The sequence below is a fragment of the Toxorhynchites rutilus genome, chromosome 3, assembly GCF_029784135.1.
Source record: "Toxorhynchites rutilus septentrionalis strain SRP chromosome 3, ASM2978413v1, whole genome shotgun sequence".
Taxonomy (NCBI): domain Eukaryota; kingdom Metazoa; phylum Arthropoda; class Insecta; order Diptera; family Culicidae; genus Toxorhynchites; species Toxorhynchites rutilus.
The window spans coordinates 51356695-51381107 of record NC_073746.1 but is presented as its reverse complement, the minus strand read 5'-3'; the positions used below and the strand labels follow the sequence as shown (position 1 = coordinate 51381107).

Below are 24413 nucleotides of genomic sequence, written 5' to 3'. Positions count from 1 at the left end.
ACTACGACTACTCTCTGGTTTTTTTCACCATATTAATAAGGGAAATAGGCCACAATACAATTGTCATCTGTTAAAAGACAAAAAGTTGCAAGATTTCATGAGAAATTTGGCACAAACCATCATGAACCGTGAGTATTTCGAACATTGTTTTGTTTCTTCCATATACACTTCGTCAAGAACGCAAATAATTACGAAACCATATTTTGGTCGCCAATACAAATATACTTCGCCTACTGCTTCACCTCTATATGTACCTCGTTGGGTTGCAACGTATCAACATTTCTCTGGTACAATGCCTGCCATATGAAATCTTAGGTTTGAGCTTAACACTCTTAGGACGAAACGATCAAAAGCTGCTATACTCGAATTCTCCTCCATCAATGCAGCTGCTGGAAGTGTGACTAAGAATTGTACCAGATTTATCGCCATCTTCCGATTCGGTCTCAGTATCGGATTCAGCTACCGACCGAGACAGTTGCCGCGTTACTGTTTTTCGATTAGCAGGACTTGCATGAGCATCACCGTCCACATGAAACATAGATAATAGGCCCTGTCGGGACCGGTGTAGCACTATACCGATTCTGTTCCACCACGGATCACTTGCCATGTTGGAAGGCTTAAATGGCGCTGTTTCATACAAACAGCCACTTTTCTGCTGCTTGCATGGCCAAATGATGAATCGCACGATCACGGTCAATATCTGCTGCTTTACCGCAAGTATCTCGACAAACAGTGTACTATGTGATAACCGTGTTTGTCATTCATTCCAAAAAGCTGTGTTTCGCCAAAAAGTTTTATGTCAAATTTTTTACAAAAACAAATAGGTGTAATTATGGTTGTAAAATATTTTTGTCAAACGTGAAATTTTTACTAAATTTTGACCAAATTTTTTCTGTCAAAAAGTGTCAAATATTTGACCTCCTGTCAAACGGTGTACGGCCACCTTTACAGCTGAATTGCTAAATGAGCATAATAAAATAAACAGATGGGGTAAAACAACTGAAGAATATTCGATTGATTGATAAATGTTTAATTTCAAAAGCCGGACATCACTAAACACAAAACGGATGAAGTTTGCATTTTTACAGCGGCATAGTGTACCAAAGCTTTCCGATTTTAGGTGGGGGAATCGAAAGCTTCAGTGGATTTGCTCTCTGATGAAGATGTACCAAAATTGTCAGTTTTGTTTTGATATTATTAGTGATAGGATTGTGCGGCCGGCCCAGTGTCAGCTATGCAGTGAATCTTGTGATCTTGTCTTTTACATTCTATAGTGTACTAGTGGGATTGAACCTTTAAACAATTGCAAGAAGCATAACTAACAATGCCATCACAAAATCAAAATTTACGAAGCCGGAAGGTAAGTTTATTTGTTTTGGTTTTAGTACAAATATCTTGCACTATTTGATTGCGAAACTTTCTTCCGGATTGTTTGTGGATGGTGCTAGGGGGTGTTAGGGAGGCATTTTCTGACATTTCCTCTGCCAAGAGTCAGTGTGTCAAAATTTTGTTTGTGGTGTTGTGATAGCGATTTTGGTGTTGAAAAATTAAGTAAAACAATTGTTTTGCCACATATCTCGATCTAAAAGGTTTATCAGCGTATTAATCGTCATCGTTACCATCGAATCGCACAAAAATACTTTGCCTCGGTTGTTGCAATCAAGGCTGTAAAGTAAATCGCGCTTATCTGCATCAGAGAGTCGACAATGTGTTTGGATAGGTCTGGTCGGGTATCGCTTGTTGAATCCGAACGACATCGCGTCTTGCCAACACCAGCAACTGGTGGACAGTCTACCATTTGTTGATTGTAGGCACATCCACTGAAGTCACAACGAAATGCAGATTGAATATCAGCTGGTAAATATTCTACAAATACAATAAGAGCCGGAGAATACTAGCTCCATTTATCTTTTAGAACATTTTTGTGGTAATTTATAGAACTATGAAATGAAATAATTCTCAGCTCAGTATCATAAAATCCTCGACGGTATTTGTCATGTGCTCTTTTGCGATTGTTGAGTTCGCCCTTGAAAATGAATTAGAATTCTAAAAATGTTTCACTTCCTGATTATTGTCGCCGCACATGGGTTTTCATTACTTGGTGAAATTGTTTCTCTCTGAAAGCAGATCTCATCTGATTTTCTGAATTAGTCTACCGAGATCAGTTACGATATTTCACAATAGAAGTCAATCAATTCCTTATCAACGAAGGTGTAACGTCAACGTCAACTCACCGGCAAACTCTGCGAGATAACGATGACTTGCAACATTTTGTACGTATGATTAATGTATTCGCGTGTGTGTTATTTGGTGGCAGTTGTTTTGTTTCTGTTGCAAAACGACGCGCCACGCATTTTTTTATGAAATGCCATTGAAATTTCCTCTTCTTATATTTAACGGTTAATTTAAATGTGTGCCGCATTAAAGAGAAAATGCGCTCGAAGAGGATACTTCAAAACAAATTACCGTTCGTTAATGGTTAATGGTGATATGCGTTCATTGTTGTTCGGGTCAGTTTTCGTATGACATGAACAGCAATAATTGCGAAATTATTGCAATAACTTGTTTCTCCTGCTCATAGATTTTTTTTTTATTTTTTTTGTTTTTGATATTTTCCGAAAAAGTTTTTTTATTCCAACATTGGTATACAATCCTCCAAGAAATAATAAAGGATATAAAGTTCAATATTTTTTGTTTATTTGAGCTAAATTTAAAAAATGCCAGTTCATTCAAGAGCAGTATTTACAGTATTTTCTATTGTGCCAGAGTAGAGATGCTAGTTGTGAAAACATTTCTCGCGTAACTTTTGAAAAGGTCCTATGTAACATTCACATCAACTCATCACAACTGGAAAAAATGAAGTTGAAGACCGAAACATTGGTCCGCGAATTGTTTCAAAAGGAATCGATCTTTATTACTACTTTTACCACTAACAGTCAATAATAACTCTGAAAAACCTATCGTAACTGTTGTTATGTGATTTTAGTTTGAAATTGTGTTACATTGGACGTTTTGACTGACCGCTTTGTACATTGGACAAATTACGTTGCACGATGAGAATTTAAAAACAACTACTGAACAACGATCCAAATACTTGCACTTCGTGCTAAACGCAGATCATTATTGGTATCACTCGTTGAATTGCACTAAAAACGATATCAACACCCGAAAATAACAAAAACGAATCTGTACATTGGACATTTTTTGTATCGATGATAAAAAGGTGAAAAGGATAGATACTTGAACGATTGTTTTCGCAATGCATTCAATGATTGAGAACTAATAGTGTGCAACCATTAACTCGATTTGTTTACATTTGTTACTTAGGACCTATTCAAAAGTTGGGCGAGATTTCTGCGTTTTAAAGACATTTGAGTCTGGATCATGCGGAAAGATTGGAATTAACTCTTTGTGGTCGTTTGTCTGCTCTTAGCCACCACAGCAAGAAACTATTCTAATTTTATATTTTACTCAACCAAGTACCAGTTTATGCTTTTCTTAAAAGATTTAGATTATTAACAAAAAATGCATCGGTCGGGGTATCACTGAGAACTAACTGTCGCTTCGTTTTTCGCCGGGGGGTATGCCAATCATCGTATATGGCACACACACACACATATATATATATATATATATATATATATATATATATATATATATATATATATATATATATATATATATATATATATATATATATATATATATATATATATATATATATATATATATATATATATATATATATATATATATATATGTATATATATATATATATATATATATATATATATATATATACATATATATATATATATATATATATATATATATTTCAAGTAAAGAATCAAAAATGTTTATTTTTCATAATCTTGTGCATGTTCAAGCTTTTTCAAGGAAAAATAATTCCGACCGTACTACCCATGCCCAAATTTAATACGACCGCAAAGGGTTAATTTTCAAAAAGAAACCAATGTGAAATGTAAAATAAGATCCAAAGATCAGGATGAACAAAAATAAAATTCAAAAATTTGGAAAAGTCAAAATTCAAAATGAAAATTGAGGTTATACTTCGATAGACAATCATTTAATCGCACGGAGTTTTTTTTTGTAAAATTCTGGTTCGAACACAATGGAAAATAAGCAAGTCACGAAATCATTTGTTACTTTGATCGGGAAAATATGAGCAAGAGAAAAACCAAATTATGCAAAATAACTTGATTGACTTCGCGTGACTCACCGTAGAGGCTCCTAATTTTGTGAAAACATTGAAAAATATGTGAAGACAAACTTTTTGTAACTATGTTAAAACGAATAATCATAATTATTTCTGACCGAAAATAAGGAATTTTGTTAAGTGAGATAAGTGAGAGTTTCCTACGCTATCGATATTTTAGTTCAGAGCTCGGTTTTCTGGAAACTAAACTGAAATTTCAAGCCATGTGCGAAAAAGTTACATATTTTCCAACAAATTGAATTTTCCTTTGCCGTCAAACTAGTTTACAGCGGCTCATTGGCGTTCAATATTATTGCGTAATATTTTGGATTGTGCAATATAATTGTACGTCTAAGGCAGTTTACTCAATCTGCGGCCCTCCAGGTTCTTCTGGTTGGCCCGCCTGGTCCGTTACCATTTGTGTATGTAACAATCACGAAAACTTGAGAAATCTTTTAGAAAACATGAGATGAGAATAATGGAGTTTGACACATTACACATATGTAGATTGAATATCTATTGAATGTATTTAATCCGATAATTGAGGCTAATCCGGTCGATATTAGTGAATAGAAATGAAAATATAGATATGAAAATATGAACATGAAATCATTACCTATTTTTTGACATAAAACTACGTCTTTCAGTAATGGTACCAAATCAGAAAACAGGTCATGTTTTTTTACGAAATAGTGTTACCGTTAATATTTATTTTAGCCCAGAACGGATTTTGATGGTTTGCATTCCAATCGAATCGGAAATTCTCTAGAATTTTTCGGATAAGATCTACATTACGGTTTCTTAAACTATAAATGATTCATATTAAGGAAAATTGAAGTGAGATACAATGTTTGAATATCATTTGCTAATCAAACGAGCGTAAATCGGTCGTTCGAAATGAAAATGCAGCATTCGTTCTACGGATAGCGAAAATATTTCAATCTTATCTTCCACGTATTCTATCCAATGAGTATAAACAAGCTATTCGCGATTTCAAATTGAAAGATTCACAATTCAGTCAGTCATCAGGCAACGAGGCTTCCGAAATGGTCTTTTTCAAGATCGCCAGATCGCCTCCTCAAGAAATGGGATTGTGAGAGAAGAGCATAGTGCTTAGGTGAGTGGGCAAGACCATTTTCCAGTCACTTCGCACTCACAACCAAATAGTTTTCCGAGCGGGTGCCAGTTTGTATACAGATGGTTTTAATGGCATGTTTTTAAAGCATTTTTGAAGCTAATGAAACAAGTTTTCGAGTCGATAATTAACAACCATATAACTCTTGGACATTTTATCTTTCGAAAGAAGTGATTATCGTACCACTCCGATCAGCCGACAAAGAGGTATTAACGTTCAAAACCTTTCTCTCCAAGAGCGACGTTCTCGTTCTCGAAACTACGCATACGTAGTCCTACGTCAAAATCATCACAAATCCTGGAACATTTGTGAACTTTGACATCTTTCGTAGTTCGACATCCCTGTTGTTCACATTCAGTCAAAGAAAAAAACAAAAAGAAACGTAGGAAACCAATTGTCAGGTCTCGTCTCAGATTCTTATCTTACACACTTGCAGAACACAAACAATGACTCATCAAACTTGAATTTGGTACATAAGGCTGTTTGATATCAGGCTCAAGCTGATAATGTACGTTACGTCTGCGAGCATTTTCAGTCGGAATGATCTGAAAATATGCAAAAGACGGAGTGTTTTTCACGAGTGGAATAATTTTTTAACAGGGCATATTCGGGAACCAGGCAACGTTCTGTTGAAAGTTGTGAGAAATTGAATGTAATTTTGCAGCGACAATCAAAACGAGCACATTGCCCACCTGTTCTTTATGATGGAAAGTATGCTTGTTTCTCGATAGTATTCCGTCCGTTCTATCTATCCAAATTAGACCTATCGAATGGTCGGTGTTAAGTTAAGTTTGGTGCTATAAGGGGTTTTCGTTGAGCATTCAAAACAATTTCGTTACGTTATTCCTGTTGCACGCGTGATTTTCCAAATCTGATGAATGTGGTATGTAGCTTACGAAATGCTTAACTTAATGCAATCAATAACTTCAAATTTTCAATTTTGCGACTTGGTCCCCTTCGACTTAACACCGACCAAATATTGATGGGCAAAAGTTTCATTACAAAAAATAATACTCATTTCAAACAAGCTCAAAAGGCTTGTAGTGTATATCTGATTTCACTGATAGGGAAATCATCAAATCATCAGGCGACAATCAAAAAAACGATTTCCCGGAAGAAAAAAAAATATTTGGAAGTACATCTTTTTTCATTGGATAAAATGGGTCTTAATGCAATGGTTATTTGGATTCAAGATTAAATAATAGAAATTGTGCGTTTATTAATTCAACTTTTGATGTGTTATGACTTTATACCACAGATCAGCCCATGTTTGTATAGGAGACGTAAGCGACAAAATGAACGAAACCGACTTTTTCGCCGTTATGCATTCTACGCTACGTTAATACGTTTGCTCAACGAGCAAACAAACATTTTTCGTTCGAAAACATTTGAGCTATTTTGAAAAAAAAAGTTTCCGAAAAATCACTGTTTGTCCGCATAACAGATGTAGTTCCATACATCTATCATACATCGTTCGAAAATCAACAATTGTCAGTATTATGTGCTGTAAGCAAAATCTACATTTGAATCACATTCTTTGTAGAGTCCAAACATACCTGTCTGGTTAGTGTCAGTGTTTCCTAATAGATGAATATAAGAAACCATTGAAACGCTGCTCATATAATTACTATTTTCCGTACACTGCACTGCGATGAAAAAAGAGAAGCAATTGTGTTTTTTAATGTTATAATCTTCAAGTAGATAATGAAACAATCAGATCAGTAGTAAAATTTAAATAATATTGGTTCTTAGCAATATAGCTCCTCGGATTCGACATCGAATTATTCCATATACTCAGCATTTACTCATACCGTTGGTATAAGTCACTGCACCATCTTTATGCGATTGATCGTGATATCGGTAAATCATGTTGCTAAAATTACCAACATTGCAGATTACCTTAACAAATTCAATTAATTGAAAAAAAACGAACCTGCTGTTCTTATCATATCCCAGAGCATTCAGGAAAAAATTACTATCATAGACTCTCAACAAATCCAGAGTACCTCTTCCAGACATTTCACTAAATTTCTTCCAAACCTTTTTGATTTTATCCGATAACAACTGAAACTACCGACGGATACGTTTTGACTGTTATCGAAATGTAAATACTAACGCAACAGACAGAGCAACCTGGTGATCAAATGTTCATTGAAACAAATGATTGTCCGCAAAAAATAGACGCAAGCGTTTTCCAAATGGAAAAAATATGTTTTAATCCGCAAAATCTCCAGGGCCCTCTTTTTGCCGATAATGTCCTTCAACTGGACAGATTATTTCATTGGAAATCTGCATGATTACGCTTAGAGGAAAAAAACAACAAAATTGCGTTTCCCCAACACTAATGGTGATTACGTCTCCTATGCAAACATGGGCTGAGTTGTACTAAGAACTATCAGCTTAGCCCTAATCTCAAACAATTTTATGCAGATTCCAATATGTGAGTCATTCTTGTTTGAATTCTGTTAGGTTGTGTGATAAGAGTGCTATTTGGATTGTTCTTTCTAAGACTGCTCGGAGTGATACTTTCCATGTTTATTCCATCCTTCATTTTGCCTTTGTTTTTTGTTTATTTCGATTCGCTGTATGCCTAAGTCATCAAAGCTCAATAAACTATCCGACTAATCAGGACGTAGTTTAATTCTCAGATATTTTCGTCCTGTTCGATTTGAGATTCTTGCGTTGCTCAAATGCGATTCTGCGCGCTAGAAAATACTAGTGACGCGAAGATGCATATTTTTCTCAGGCGCATAATGATACTTTTTGACTAACTTTAGTTGTCCAACGGACGGCATTGAAATACAATCTAAATTTAGAAAAGTGGTGATGACGAAGTAAGGAATTAAAAAAGCTATTTTTCGAATTTTTTTCCATAAACATGACATGATGATGGAAAAATTTCATAGCCTTCTTATATAGAGGATATCGAAGAACCGTATGAATCCTAGAAGAATGATTACGGTGTTTTACAGGGAACGTGTAATAAAACTACGACCCATTGTTGAAATTGTCCAAACCCATCTCCAATGCGTTAAAAATGTTCTAGTTAATATCATTATAATACAACATTTTATTCAGAAATTGAATATATAGTATGGTATCCTTTTATTTCTATGTTGTTTATCTTACATTTATATTTCTCTGCTTATAACTTTAAATATCTTTTGAAAATCCTATTTGATTTGAACAAAATACCGCTGCGTCATCATCTTTGTCTCAGACCTCTCGAAAAAGCATATGCTCCGACCCCAGGGGGTCGACCACTTTGAGAAACCCTGCTCTAGAAAAATTGTTTTATTTAAATCGTAACAGTTTGTTTGTTAGAAAACAACAGAGGGAAGCTGAAATAATTCATTAATGAGGTAAACAAACAATCTTCTACTGGGAAAGCACTTTGGAAAATGTTTTTTCGTTGTTTCAGTCCATCGTTTAGGTTATTGCGTATTGTTTGTGAAAATAGAAAAATGTCGTTACGGGATTTTTTTTTCTGATTTCACTATTATTGAACATAACCTTATTGAACAGAAACCTAGGCTGAATCCCAACAGAAAATATGAAAAATTGTGCGAGTCAAATTATGAAATACAGCATTGTCGGGTAAAAATGTACACACAATTTTGAAGATTTTTGTAGAAGAAGCATATTTTCTCTCTGAAGTTATTGTGTCGACGAGAGCCTGATTTGAAGGGTTAAACGTAGATACAGATTCTATAATCCCTATCATGTAGAACTAAATTGGCTACTGATTGAGAGGTTCGAAAGGCACTCGTGGAGACGATCTGACGTAATGGTAACATCCATACTTCTCACACTAAAGATCACGAGTTCAATTCTCACTCACGACATTCATCCAAAATGGAAGGTAAAAGTGACGAACCAGCCAAAAGTGTTGACAGTCACTATAATACAGAAAAAAAAGAAAGGCACTAGTGGTTTTATTTAACTAACTACCAGTCTTCCGAAAAATACTTACACATGTCCACGCGATGTGAAAATTCCATGTTTTTGTTTGAATTCGAACATGATTTTCGCTAGTGTTGAGTGTCTATCCCTAACACGAACAATGTCCACGCGATGGATTGATACACAAACATAGACATGTGAAAACAAACACGATGTTTATAATTCAAGAACATCATGTACAAACATATCACCCGATGTCGCAGTATTCATTGCTTTCGTTTGGTTTCTTTTCATACACGGAAAGAAATTATTCATCCCAAACATTTCTTCGTAGAATACTTTTTCACAGAAACGAACTTGAAATTTAGTTCGCATTTCAAAAATTGCACGAACTAAGAGGCTATAAGTTCATGCACCAAAATATATATTTTTATTAAGGCTCATATGGTGTCAGCCTAACGGGGCCGGGAGTTCAATATTTTGACAATGTTTGCTTACAATTATGTTAGTAATATGTAGCCGATTATTCGCGGTTGGCTCGAGGTTAGTATTACAAGTGTTCTCATAATTGGTATGTTGCAGTCTTCAGTGCTCTGTACGTGTGCCCGACATGGGATACTTCCTATTGGGATGCAGCTGACCGTTAATCAGCAACGACCCCCTAGTCTGCACCCCATATCTAGCGTGGTGCGTCTTTTTCGACTCGAGGAATCCAGGATAGAATGATCACTAGCCGGCGCAATCATCAGCTCGTGTAGAGTTGTCATGAGCGGTACAACCTTTGGCTCTTGTTGAATCATCAGTGGACTGCACAACCTTCGGCTCGTGTATCTGTAAAGAGTGTGTGTATGTATTGCCGTGACTAAGTAAAAGTTTATAGATCGTTCATGCACATTTTGCAAGTCTGATTAAATAATCCTTGGTTTCGTTCAAAGAAAACATTCTCTGAATAGAAAGAAGCTTTCTATTTTTTTTGCGTGCATGTTGGCAATTAAAGTCTGGGGAGCCGACTGCATAGCGGGCGACGTCGTACAAATGCTGACCAAAAAAATAAATACCCAAAAATTTGTTTTAGATGCAACCTTCAGCGGCACACAGCAGAACCAGCAGAGAAATTTCAGCGGCTAAAACACCATTAATTTCTCGATGTTATCACAAACTGAATGAAGGAAAAAACTAAAAGCTACACTTACACTGCACTACATATGCTATGTGTGCATGCGATTGCATCATCCTTTCTTCTCCTCTTCTCCGCTCGTTTTATAGCTCGGGTCGTGATCGTCGCGAACAAGCAGTATTGGCCATTTGTATTCAAAGATCCAGCCAAAATTGTTGCTCCCGTGGTCGAGTGGTTAGCGTCACGCCTAACATGTCACTGCTGAATAATTCAATTTTAGTACTTGTTCAAATAGCTAATAATAGCGAATGTTACATGAATTCAATATATAAATTAATGCGTGCACTAAATAATGATATCAAATGTGAAAAACTCTCATATCAATCGATGTTTATTTTGTTCAGAACAGAAAAAGAGGTTTATTTAATTTGCCCAATATTTTTGATGAAGCACCCATTGTCATGAAGGGAAGCATTTTTTCCATGTCAACATACCAACACACCACAACCGCGAGTAATCGGTTACATATTACTAACATAGTTGTAAGCAAACATTGTCGAAATATTGAACTCCCGGCCCCGTTAGGCTGACGCCATATGAGCCTTAATAAAAATATATATTTTGGATAAAAAAAAAATACCAACACACCACGCGTTGAGTGGTGGTGGTGTGGTGTCCGATTCGCTTCTTCTACTCTACGCACTGCCGGTGCTTGGGGTGAAAATGCAAGAGAAACTGTACACCATGTTCGAACATCATGTGAAACATTGGGATTAAACATCGTATGTCCAAACATACCACGAATACAAACATGTCACATTTTCTAACATTGGTACGAAAAAATCATGTTTGTACTCAAACACAAAACTGTGAACAGCAGCGTGGACATGTTTATTCCGGACGCAGTGTTTTTTGTGAAACATGGAAGACTGCTAACTACACTTCTCGAAATCCACTAGTTAATTCCTCTTTCCCTTCGTCGATCAGTTCACTACAGAATCCACACAAACTTCACAAGGGAGCATATCTAATCTGCATCACCTGGCGATATAGTTTTTACGACACACGACAGGCAATGTTTCAGACAGATTTAAGAATACTTCAGTTCAAGAATACACTTCAAGAAGTGGCTTTTTATCGTATTCAACTAAATTAAATGAAACAAAGAAAAAAGGCGACCGATAGATTATTTTTTTCTGTAGGGATGGTTTTATTAATTCAAAATCTCGATTTTAATGTACATTTATGAACAACGATACTAGAGAATCAGAGAATGTCGAGTTTTTCGTGTTTATGTTAGAAAATCTATCTGATTTTTTTCTTTCAGCAGTTCACTATTGAAAATAGAAATTATTGATAATTAATGGTTCCGGATTCTATCTACCACTAAACTCTTTCAAGTTTGAAGTTCAGTTCAGTTCATATTATAAATGGTTTTTCTAGAACAACCATTTGGAGTTTTTTCTTTTTAAATTGAAGTAACGTCCCTAGAGGAACTTTGCCGTCTCAACGTAGTATTACTTTCGTCATTTTTTTTCTTAGTACTTAGTTCAGATTTCTATGCCAAATAACACGCTCTAGAATACGCGTGACGGCAGTGCGACCACTGTCACTCGCGAGAACTGCCAAAATTTCAAGCTGGTGTAAATCAAGGCGCTTAACATACTGCCAGGTGGGTCAAAATGTGAAAACCAATCTGAAAACTATAAAAAATCACGATAATTAAGCACAAATTGTGAACTATATTGATACTTGATTGCATATTTATTACTCTAATAGCTGACCCGGCAAACTTCGTCCCGCCCAACATTTCAACCCCACCCCCCACCACACCATAGAATCATTTTTTGCACCCTAAAACCTCCGCATGCCAAATTTGGTTCCATTTGCTTGATTAATTCTCGAGTAATGCAGAAATTTGAGTTTCATTTCTATGGCAGCCCCCCCCCCCCCCTTAGAGAGTGGGGTGGAGAGTCTAACCACCATAGAAACATTTATTGCACTCTAAAACCTCCATATGCCTAATTTGGTTTCATTTGCTTGATTAATTCTCGAGTAATGCAGAAATTTGTGTTTCATTTGTATTGTAGCTCCCCCTTAGAGAGGGGGGTGGAGAGTGTAACCGTCATAGAATCATTTATTGCACTCTAAAACCTCCATATGCGTAATTTGGTTTCATTTGCTTGATTAATTCTCGAGTAATGCAGAATTTTGTGTTTCATTTGTATGGCAGCCCCCCATTAGAGAGGAGGGAGGTGTCTCAAACTATCACGAAAACCTTCCCCGACCCCAAAAACCCCTACATACCAACTTTCATGTTGATCGGTTCAGTAGTTTCCGAGTTCATAAGAATCAGACATACAGACAGACAGAAATCCATTTTTTTATATATACAGATTCATTACATTCTTCACGTTTTACGCTGCAAGCGTTTCGTCTATTGCAGGGATTCTCAAACTATTTTGGGCAACACACCCCTTTTCCAGAGTGATACCATCGATCCCCAACAACTTTTCGGTTGTTCAGTGTATAAACTTTTTATCATTTTCTCATCTATAAATAGACATGAAATTCGGAAAAATTACAAGTGTATTAATAATTATTAATACAAGTTTCACATTTCAATACTTTCCACTGAAATATTAGTCATTCTTATAACGAGTTGCACCCGTGGCCGAGTGGTTAGCGTCTCACATTATCATGCCGGGTGTTCGGGTTCGATTCCCGTTCTGGTCGGGGGATTTTTCGTCAGAGAAATTTCCTTTGACTTGCACTGTGGTCACGCGTATTCAAGAGATTGCCCCTCGGAATACATTCAAGGCGTGTTATTTGGCTTAAGAAATCTCAACTAAGTATTAATAAATGACGCTAGTTAATACATATGTTGAGACGGCAAAAGTTCCACAGGGAACGTTAACGCCATTCAAGAAGAAGATAACGAGTTAGTTCACGTAACACAACTTATACAGTATTTTGTCGACCCCTGGGGAACTGATATCGACCCCAAGGGGTCTAGTGTATTCGCATTGATGCAACTACCGTTTGCCATTACGATTTGCGCCATTTGGAAGACGAAACTAATAATGAATTTTTAGGGTGAAATTAACACACTTCTAAAATAAAAAATAATGAATGTAAATTTACTTTTCTGTATCGAATATGTGTTCTATGTAATAGAGTATTACGTTTTCTCGCAAATTGTGAAATAATATTAAACTAAAATTGTTTTTGTTGATGATTTTGTATTACAATGGTGATTTTTTGTGAATGTTGTGTGTTGTGAGATCAGGTTCTGTTTAGATGGAAAGTCAACACGTCATGTTTCCGAAAGACATAATGATTGGTCCAAGCTCAACTCAAAATTGCTTGAAACAGTAAAGCGAATCCATCCCTTTTCGGGCCTTCGATTTGAGTGTTATGAAGTAAATCGAGAATAATTGTCAATTAATTTGTAGCGAGAATTATTTTTAATTCGATTGCTAGAGCTATTCCTTCTTTCACGATATCGTTAGTCAAAAAACTATGTTAATATAAGCAAAGTGACATAATAAGTAACAACTCACATTTCTCCCACAGCTTCAGCAGCAGGACCCGTCCGAGCGCACAAACGCCCCGGCCGGATCTCGTCGGAAAGCCAGCCACAAGGGGGTGGCCAATAACCTGCGATTCTCATTCTTCTGTCTGGTGGTGAGCGCCTCGCTACTGATATTCCTATTCCTCGCATACACCGACTCATTCCATCCGATCGTGGACAGTATTGCCGGCACCCTTGGCTATCACGAGAAAATTTACACCGTGGTGGTGGACGCTGGTTCGACAGGAAGCCGTGTGTTAGCGTTCGAATTTCACCGGGGTTACTTGGACGGGCGACTGGTGCTGGATAGTGAGCTGTTTCGCCACTCCAAGCCTGGGCTATCGGCATTCGCGGATAGACCTATCGAAGGGGCGGCGTCGATTGAAAAATTGCTGCAGGAAGCAAAAAATGTGATTCCACAGGAAAAGTGGAAGAATACACCGCTTTTGTTAAAGGCGACCGCCGGGTTGAGATTGCTAAAACCCGAGCAGGCCGAGGGGCTGCTCCAAGCATGCAAAGATCTCTTCGTGAAATCAGGATTCCAGGTGAACGATCAATCAGTGGAAATCATGGATGGGACCGATGAGGGCATCTTTTCCTGGTTTACTCTTAACTTCCTGCTAGGGAAGTTGAACGGACGAAATACGGTTGCAGCGTTGGATTTGGGTGGAGGTAGCACCCAAGTCACGTTTGTTCCTAAGGACATTTCGCAAACTCCTCTATATAAAGATTACATGCACAGAGTTCCTACTTTTAATTCCTTCGTGGAGGTTTTCACAACCAGCTTTTTGGGGGCTGGATTAATGGCTGTTCGACATGCTGTCTTCACGAACGGAGCACCCGAGGGGCAACGAAAACTGGTCAGTGAGTGCGTTAACCCAATCATAAAAGATAAGTTGTTCCGATACGGCACGGAACAGTTTTACATCAGTGGAAAGGATAACTCCAAGGCTTCAACCGAAAACCCTGAGGTGGACTACGAGCTATGTTCATCTGTTGTGAGGAAGAAGGTATTGCCCACGTTGAAGCCGAAGCCAGTCACCCTCAAGCAGCGTGAGATAGCCGCGTTCAGCTACTTCTTCGATCGAGCGATCGAAACTGGGTTAGTTGGTAAGTTGATGTTCTCTGTATATCAAAGCCAAGCGATTTCATTTGAGGGGCTTAGAATGAAAGGGGTGTAATTGATTTGATCGATTTCTCTACATCGACTCTTTCTTTGGGTCATAACTTAGCTGCAAATACATTCCCAGCTGTATTTACCAATGTGGAAAATAGGTCAGAATCTCATCTATCGGATTCTATAGCAAACTTAAATTGGAAAGTTTTTGCAGTTGAGTAATTAACTAAATAAAAAGTTGATGAAGAGAAATCGATCAAGTCACTTACACACCTTGCATTCTGAGCCCCTCATTTGAATTCGAAAGTCGATTTTTTTGTATTTTTTTATTTGGCTCAAATTTTGCAGACACATTATTTATGACCAAAAAGGACATTTTGCATCATCGGTTTACCATATTGGCTCTAGCTTTACTTTTGAGAAGGGTCTAAACGAAAATTGCTTTGAATTTTTTTAAATATATAACTCACAAACGGTTGTTCCGATTGATTTGGTGTCTTCCGCAATATTTCAGGTTATTATTGAGGCTATATAGAGAAAATGTGCAATTAGAAAAAAAGTTTTTTTTATTTTATTTTGAAAATATTTTTTAAAAAGTCACAGGAAGGTTGTGTCCGAGACACGACCGCATAGTTGACGTAGGATTCCGTTAGGCTATCTGTTGATATTGAATGTGTTTGAAGAATTACATCGTTAAACTCTTTGATAATGATTTGGTTTTAATGTCTCTATTAGGGAACACATTTCGGTAGGAACAAAAGTGCCCCCTACTTTCATGTATTTGCAATGCCAATTTCCCCCAGGCAGCTTGGTTGTGATGTTTCTGTTAGGAAACACATTTCGGTGGGAAACAAAAGCTCCCCCTACTTTCATGTATTTACAATGCCGATTTCCCCCAGGCAGCTTGGTTTTGATGTCTCTGTTAGGGACCTGCCGCATGTGTCGTCAATTTTGACCAATCAGAAGTGGGTATTTCCGTTAGGATAGGGGTTGACATGTTTCAATTGTTCGATAGTTAGTTTCATGACACATATTATTTTCTTCAATACAAAAAATTGTTATGGAGTGCCGAAATCGAATGACGCAAAAATTTCATCAATCCATCATGAAATGACTGAGCAATAAGCGTTTGAAATTGGACAATTTTCACGGTGTGCTCGATATTCGATATTCAATTTGTACCCCAATATGTTCCCGAAAGACGTAATCCTACGTCAAAAAAGTTGGATTTTTGGAATTTTTTAAAAAGTTGCTTACAATTGTTTTGAGACCCGATTTTATGAAAGTACGCATAATTTGCAGTCAAGAAGAATGTGTACGGTAAAATTTTGCTAATTGCTATCGTTTCTGAAATATAGTGTTTTTAAAATAAAATTTACCGAAAATTCTCTACTTTTGGTCGTTTTTAAGTGTTTTTCCTAGCCTAGAAGTAAATTTTCTTCAAAGAGTACATGATTTCCGACAGCAATGCTTGAGTTAATTAAGCGATGAGGGTAATTCTTATGGTATAAGGTTGTGAAGAGAAATATACATTATAACAAATCATTTTTTCTAATTTTTCGAGAAGAATTTTCTCAGAAAATAATCTTTTGTTTGAAAAGTTTTGGATGTTGAAGCGAATAACAAATATTGCTTATTGTAAATTTGATTAATATAAAACAAGGGTGAATGAAATATTATTAATTTACTATCCAGGCAATCGTGGTTCTGCCATGTAAATTATTTCTTGTGAACATTTCGATGAATAAATAAAAAAATTATTTAAAAAAGTGTGTTTGAACGTTTTAGCGGTCTATAAAATTAATCGAATGTGTGGAGGCGATCTGGCGTAGTGGTAACATCCATGCCTCTCACGCTAAAGGTCACGAGTTCAATTCTCACTCCCGACATTCTTCCAAAAATGGAAGTAAAAGTGACGAATCAGCCAACGAATGCAACGAAAGTGTATCCGATGTTTATGCTGCCGAAAATGACGGTGCGCATTGTCATTCGATAAACAGACGTGAAGCGAAACATTGGGCCTCATTCTCGAATACACTTCACGGTGGAAACGAAATAAACGGCACGCCATTGAACTACGTTTTACGAGTTAGTGAAGTGTCGAAGATAATGATGAGTTTTCAGGTAGAATGAGCACTTGAAAATTAACTTCTTCGTATCAAACTGGTATTCAATGTGAGTGGAAAGCTTTGTTTTCTTCATGTGATATAATAATCTCATACAAATAATATAAAGGGCCTGATTCTCGAATACACTACGAATACACTTCACGGTGGAAACGGTATGAAACGCATTCGCGATGACAACGGTACGGTGTCGACATCTGGATGCGAGATTAGTTTCCCACTAAATTTATCATTATAATATCAAATTACCTTCAGATGAAATTTTTGTATGAGATTATTATATCACATGAAGAAAACAAAGTTTTCCACTCACATTGAATACCAGTTTGATACGAACAAGTTAATTTTCATTAATGATTTTTTATTTGAAAAGTGCTTATTCTGCCTGAAAACTCATCATTATCTTCGACACTTCACTAACACGTAAAACGTAGTTCAATGGCGTGCCGTTTATTTCGTTTCCACCGTGAAGTGTATTCGAGAATCAGGCCCAAAGATAACAAGATTCGTGATATATAGATAATCAGCAAAAAAAGATTAAACGTTATACAAGAGCGGAATGGAGAGCTTTTTTAAGTAGGCTATTATGACAATTCTCATTTCTAACCAGGAAAACTTCGTATATTTATTACGAATAATTTTCATTCTAATAAAGCAAAAAGTATAAAATCAGGAAAAATCAGGATCATTTCATAAAAATCAGGCAAAATTGAGTGTTTGTCAGGATATCAGGGAACGGGTCAATAGGTCCGGGAAATCCTGAAAAATCAGGATGGTTGGCATTTCTGTTCGTGACTCTTATGTTCGGTTCGGTTCAGAAATATCAGTCATTTGAGCAATTCATGGCGTATCCCTTCGGGTCGTTGGAACGCCCAGACTTAGAAAACATAGTCCAGCTCCTAACTTAACCATTTTTCTATAAAATCATCATTAGCCACAATTTTCGTCCAAGATTTTTTACACGTTCCATAATGCGTTACTCTGTTACATAGAACACATATCTGATACGGTAGTGCTAATTTGAATTTATATTTTTTGTTGTGAAAGCGTGTTTATTTCAACCCGAAAATCCATCATCTTTTTCGGTTCACAGAAATGGACATGAAACTCAATGTCGTCTATGTCGAATTACGTGGCAAGGTTGTCTCATTTGCACAACTCGGTTGGACTTGAGTCGAACGGCTTACAGAATGTAAAATTTCGATTGTGTTACTTTTGACTGGATCGGATTTTCTAGAATTTCCGATAATATTACAGTATAGATTTCCTCAGGACGTACTTTGTTTACTAACCAAACGAAAAAGGTATGAGGTACTCCTCGTTTTTGCTATTCGTCCGAATACATCTAGCAACGTGTAGGACCGAATATGTGTAATGTTGTAATGAAGCTTTTTAAAGAGTTAATCTTTTGTTTGAACACATGAGCTGCAATGGGCATGACAATGCATTGCATTTTGGCCTGGAAAACACGTCGGAGGGATTAATAAAAAAAGACGGGTGGGTAATGTCGGGGACATAACCGGAGTGACGTAGGACTATACAACGGGGACAGCTTATTCTAAATATATATTTTAAATATGTTGTTTTATTGTCTTCTCCTACGTGAATACCTACCTCTCTACCTGAAATATGGATTAGTTTACTGTTTACTCTTTATGAACATGTTGGGAGTTCTGAAATGAACCTTTTGGTTGTGTTTTTGCGTTTTTTTTGTAAAAATTTCTCATTTTTTTCTCACTGTCTTATAGTTGATTCTTGATTTTTTTTTCCGAAGGCTTTGTACTCATTAAATGCTCAACGCCGGGCATTTTTCGGCGTATGCACATATCGTACAATCAAAATGATGGCTGTGATAAGGAATGCATAGGTGGTCGTCAGTTCATTGAGCACATTACCGTACCTTAAACTGTGGTTTCGGAGACGAATGAATTGTAATATTTGTAGTCTCCGCAAACAAAATAAATAAAAATGAAAAAGAACTGAGGTTTTGGAGACGAACTCTACAATCTGTCGAGGAATAGACGAGCTATAAACGTTCTGAAAAATCAATGTGAATACAGGGACGGATGACCTTCGAATTAAAGTCCTTTAAAATAAGAACAGAGTAGCAGGAAATGCATAGCTCATCATATTGCTCCTTAGTTATGTTTCTATACAATGCAGATGTAACGTCAGTCAATTTTCAACATCAGTTATCAACTAAAGAAAGCAGTTCTTGCTACCGAGAAAATTCGTTAATGCCATCCTGCATACAATGTGTTGTAATTTGGACCCACTTTTAATTCGGAGACCATGTATGGGTTTGTGAAAACTGAATGATCAATTTAAAAGACCTCAACCACCAATAAGTTCAAAAACAAGCATAAACAAAATAATTCAGTTCATATTATATGCCATATTATGTCACTTTAGAATGCATTGGTATTGTGAATACCTTTTAATAACTTTTCTTTGAATGGCTTAATGGCCCTGAAAAGCGCCGTGTTTTACGGTGGCTGGTTTTGCCACCAAAGCAGTCTGTATAAACAAACTTTTTCCTTCTTCTACCTGCTGCCGTTTTGAGATTGCGTTTGCCACTCGCTGAAACTGATTGTTGCCACCGAACCGAATGTGCTCTGTTCTGTAGGCGGGTTTTCTTATTGTCGTGAGCAGCTTTGCAAGCCAACTCGAGCACTCCGGCGGCCGAAATTCTATAACCGCTATTAGGTATGCTGGTGCTCCGGCACCAATCCGTTGATGCGATGTGATGTGAAACGATGCCATACAACCACGGTTTGAAAGAGAATGATATATTTTTCAGCGGATCCGCGCGTTTTGTACTTTAGCGGTACACGCTCACAGGATAGAGACAAATCAGCAGACTCAGCCAAAGGGGCGAGTCCAACGAGACGAACGAATGAGCGTTAAAAGGCAGCGATGGCAAAAAAATATATTCATTACGATTTGTTCGCTCGTTGGATTCACATGCAGGTGTTTCTAACAAACACGAAGGCACCGAAGACTAGTGGAATAGTGGAAAAGCCGCCAAAAAGTTCGGCACGGCGCAGAAGAATATCTCGGAAACCGACAAGAAGAAGGAGAAGGAAGCAAACGCTAAAAAGGGTCCTTTTCAGGTCCACAAAATCATCTTTAATCTAAAGAGTTTATTGTTTTGTTATCACTCGATATCTCCATCTTGTTCGGTTAAACCTTCCTGTTTAGCGAGTGCGTTTGCCACTCGCCACAGTTGGAAAATTTCTTCTCATCCAGCTTGGGACATGTTGTACTGTAAATTACATTTAATGCGACATGCCGAAGCACCACTCAGTGTCGCAATGGAGGTGATTTTAACCTGTAATTGAACATTTGCGATGACAGTGGTACAGCTTTCACAGTTGGAAAATTTCTTCCCATCCAGCTTGGGACATGTTGGGTCATAATTTGAACCCCCATAGAGTTTACAAAAATCCAATTAGCTAATTATCGAACTAAAATTACTGTACTTTCAATCTGGAAGCAATTTAAGAATTGGTGAAAATTGAATAATCGAGAAAGTCCCCAACCATCAATAAGCTCAGCACAACTGCAAAATTCTCATACTCTTCATATCCTGGCAAACAAATTATGAAAAATCAATTTGTGTTTTATTATTATTTTGGATAATATTTTAGAATGCATTGAACTGTGTTTCGTAAACTCTTTTTTGAAAGGTTTAATGGCCCTGATAAGCGCCGTGTTTTATGGAATGGTTCCAATTTAGAAAACTTTGTACTCGTGGTTTTGAAAAAAACCATTTCGAACGCCATCGATGCTGCCTTGTTCTGGATTTGCCACCAAAGCAGTTTGTATGAAGAACAAACTTTTATCTTCTGCTCGTCACTCGCTGAAACTGCCTATTCTTGTCTAGATGTCCACCGAACCGAATGTGGTCTGTTCTGAATGCGAATTTTCTTATCGTCGCGAACAGCTTTGCCAGCCAACTCGATAACTTCGGCGGCCGAAACTATATAACGCCGACTAGGTGGACTGGAGCACTGGTACTAACGCGCTCGGCATAGGGATTTTGCCTTTCCCTTCACTTTTCCTCCTTTGTCATGTCCAGACATGGCTGCTTGTGTTGGTTTGTTGATATGTTGTGATGCGAAACGATGTGGTGTATGATTTGGATGAGAATGATCGTTACGGCAGCGGAGCGGGGATTTTTAAGCTGACTGGCTGGCTCGAGAATTACGCATGTGTGAGACTGCGACCAATGTTTCGTTCATATTTTTTCTTTTTCCTTTCCAATCGGGTTCATTGTATTTCGCTGCTGCTCTGGTTGCCCGTTTTGGTCGGTACGATATGAGGAGCACAAAATGGACCAATCAAAAATGGGCACATAGTGCATTTGGACAATACTTGATATTTCACAATTATTTTTTTGGCAGACTTATCTCACTTCTTAACTAGGCGAACCTAGCCAGAATTTTCACCTGCCCCCGGGCTTCTGAATGCCAAAGGGGGACTAGGCTCTGCGGAATGCACGTATCTGCATGCTCGTGCTGTTTTAGTCCTGACCGAGGAATTGTCGGACAATCGCGCAGGTGCTAAGGATGACCGACTTTTGGATGCCGGCCAATTCCTTCTCGATGTTCAACACCTTTAGCGCTTCCAGAAGTGTCTTCGGGATAATTCCAGTTCCAGAGAGAACGACTGGAACAATTCTTGGGACCTCCCTTAGCCCCCACAGTTCCTTGAGCTCCACGGCCAATGGTCGGTACTTGCAGATTTTGCGACCGTAGGTCTCCTCCAGATTCTGGTTCAGTGGAATAGCGACATCGATGATGGTGACTTTGCGGTCGCTCTTGTCGTAAACCATTATATCTGGGCGGTTGTGGTGGATCGAGAGGTCGGTCAGAACAGTGCGATCCCAGTACAGCTTGAAACGGTCATTTTCCAGGACAGGTGCAGGCAGGTACCGGTAGTTTGGTACGTTGTCTTCCAGTAGAGCACATTGGAGCGCCAGTTGTCGATGAACAATACGGGCCACGTTGTTGTGGCGCTCGGTGTAGGCTGCGTTGGCCAAAACGGGACAGCCTCCCATAATGTGCTCTATGTTTTCACCTGGTTGATGGCACATCCGGCAAATGTCATCAACGTCTTGATGCCAGACGTACCGCCTGCAGTTTCTCGTCGGCATTATCCTGTCCTGGATGGCTATCATGTCGGCTTCTACTACTGAAGAGAGTTCACCACGCGTTAGCCACAGATTAGATGCGGCCTTGTCGACGTGTGGCCGGTCCAGTTGATGGGGGTGGGCACCATGCACTGCCTTCTGCTTCCAAGCTGCAATCTTCTCCTCCACTGTCTGCAGATTGCAGTTGAGTTGGTACTCCGCTTGCGCCAAGTGCAGAGCGCTGTATCCTCTGTCGGCGGCGCAGACAGCCCGGTATAGCGCGTTTTGGTTGGCGCGTTCTGCGAAGTACTCGCGCAGTTGTCGTACCTGGGCAACACACAGTGCAGAAATGTCGACGATTCCAAGTCCCCCTTCTTTGCGTGGTAGTGAAACTCTCTCCAGTGCCGATTGAGGATGGTGCATTCCGGCCTCTTTGAATGCTTTCCTCATCCTCCTCTCAAGGTCCTCTAGGTTAGTTTTGCTCCATTTGACTACACCAAAACTGAAGGTCAGCAGGGGAACCGCGAATGTGTTGATCGCGCGTACCTTGTTCCCCGCGTTGAGGAAAGTCCTCAGGACACAGTTCACTCGACTCAAGAACTTGTCTCGCAGCTCCGTCTTGATGTCGGAGTGGCGAATCCCGGTGAGCTGTCGGAATCCAAGATATTTATAGGATTCGCCACGAGCCATGTCTCTTATAAACTCGCCGTCATAGACCTCGTAGCCTCCGGATTCGGTAAGTTGTCCTTTCAGCAGGTGGACACAGCGACACTTGTCGAGGCCGAACTCCATACAGATGTCCCTGCTTATGTCTTCGACAACCCGGATAGCTACACCTAGACGCTGACGTGAATCAGCGTAGACCTTGAGATCGTCCATGTAAAAGGTATGGGTCACTTCTTCGTGGGCGCCGTCGCCATACCTTATTTTATAGCCATGACCGTTTCTATTGAGCGTCCTACTGAGGGGGTTCAGTGCCAGACAAAACCAAAGCGGGCTGAAAGAGTCGCCTTGGAATATCCCCCTCTTTATCTGCAGCGTTCTAGACTGCAACACATTTTCCCCATCACTGAGGTGCAGAGACGTACTCCACTGCCTCATCGCATGCTGCAGGAACCTAACGACGACGGGATCAATTTTGTAGAGCTCCAATACCCGGACGAGAAACGAGTGAGGTATGGAGTCATAAGCCTTCCTGTAATCGATGTAGGCCATACTTAGGTTCCGCTGGTTATATACCGCCTGGCCGACTATGGCTGCGTCGATGATGGCCTGGTCTTTGCAGCCATGCGTATTTTTCCTGCATCCTTTCTGCTCTTCTGCGATGATGTGATGCTGTTCGCAGTGAGCAGAAACTTTGGCGGTAATTATGCTGCTCAGTATTTTGTACAGACTCGATAGGCACGTTATCGGTCTGTACTTTGATGGGTTCAATGTGTTGCTGTCTTTCGGGAGGAGGAAGGTGACGCCACGGGTGGCGAATTCAGGAAGGTTGTGTGGGTCACGTAGCACCTTGTTGAAGCACTCAGCTATCTTTGGATGTGCGACGGTCAGGTTTTTTTTTTTTTTTTTTTTATCTTCTTTTTTTTTTTTATTAAATAAAATATAACGTTTATTTCAAAAATATAAAAGAGTATTTACATCAAAAAAATTAATTTTCGCATCTTAAGTAGAATGCAAGTGCGCCAACATCAATTCTTCCATTAATTTCATTAACATAATTGATGAACAGAATTAAAATTTTCAATATTTGACTTCGTTTGGTAGTTGCTATGTTCAGTAGTGCTGGTCGCATTAGTTCTTCGAAAGAAAGACGTTGCCATCCCTCGAGTATTCCTGTTATTCTCTGTTGTACGTAAGCCCAAGCAGGTGCTACCCGGAAACAGTCACTAAATTTGTGTTGCAACGTTTCAATCGCAGTATTACAGTGCAGACAGTGTTCATCATTCGCTCTTTGAATCCTTTTCATTAATTGCCTATGTTCTGTCTTCTCATTTACGAACAGATACAAACTGCTTCGCTGGCTCGACGATAGTTGTTTCGTTAGAATATTCTTCCAAACTCTTTTCCAATTTGTTCCCGGATTTCTCC

The 24413-nt window shown here is 38.4% G+C and overlaps 1 protein-coding gene across 2 annotated transcripts in view; it reads left to right on the top strand.

The window, feature by feature from the left end:
• The first annotated feature begins 1171 nt into the window (after window positions 1-1171).
• The window catches only part of LOC129778184 (ectonucleoside triphosphate diphosphohydrolase 5), a 33471-nt gene continuing 10229 nt past the window's right edge, over window positions 1172-24413 (top strand). The window contains exons 1-2 of one of the 2 annotated variants that reach the window (XM_055784925.1): window positions 1172-1360; window positions 13948-15055. In XM_055784925.1, the coding sequence (XP_055640900.1) occupies window positions 1325-1360; window positions 13948-15055 (1144 nt within the window). In that variant the 5' untranslated portion in view covers window positions 1172-1324. Of the gene's footprint in view, window positions 1361-1490; window positions 1858-13947; window positions 15056-24413 lie in introns of those variants that run through there. The other variant, XM_055784926.1, reaches the window with a different exon arrangement.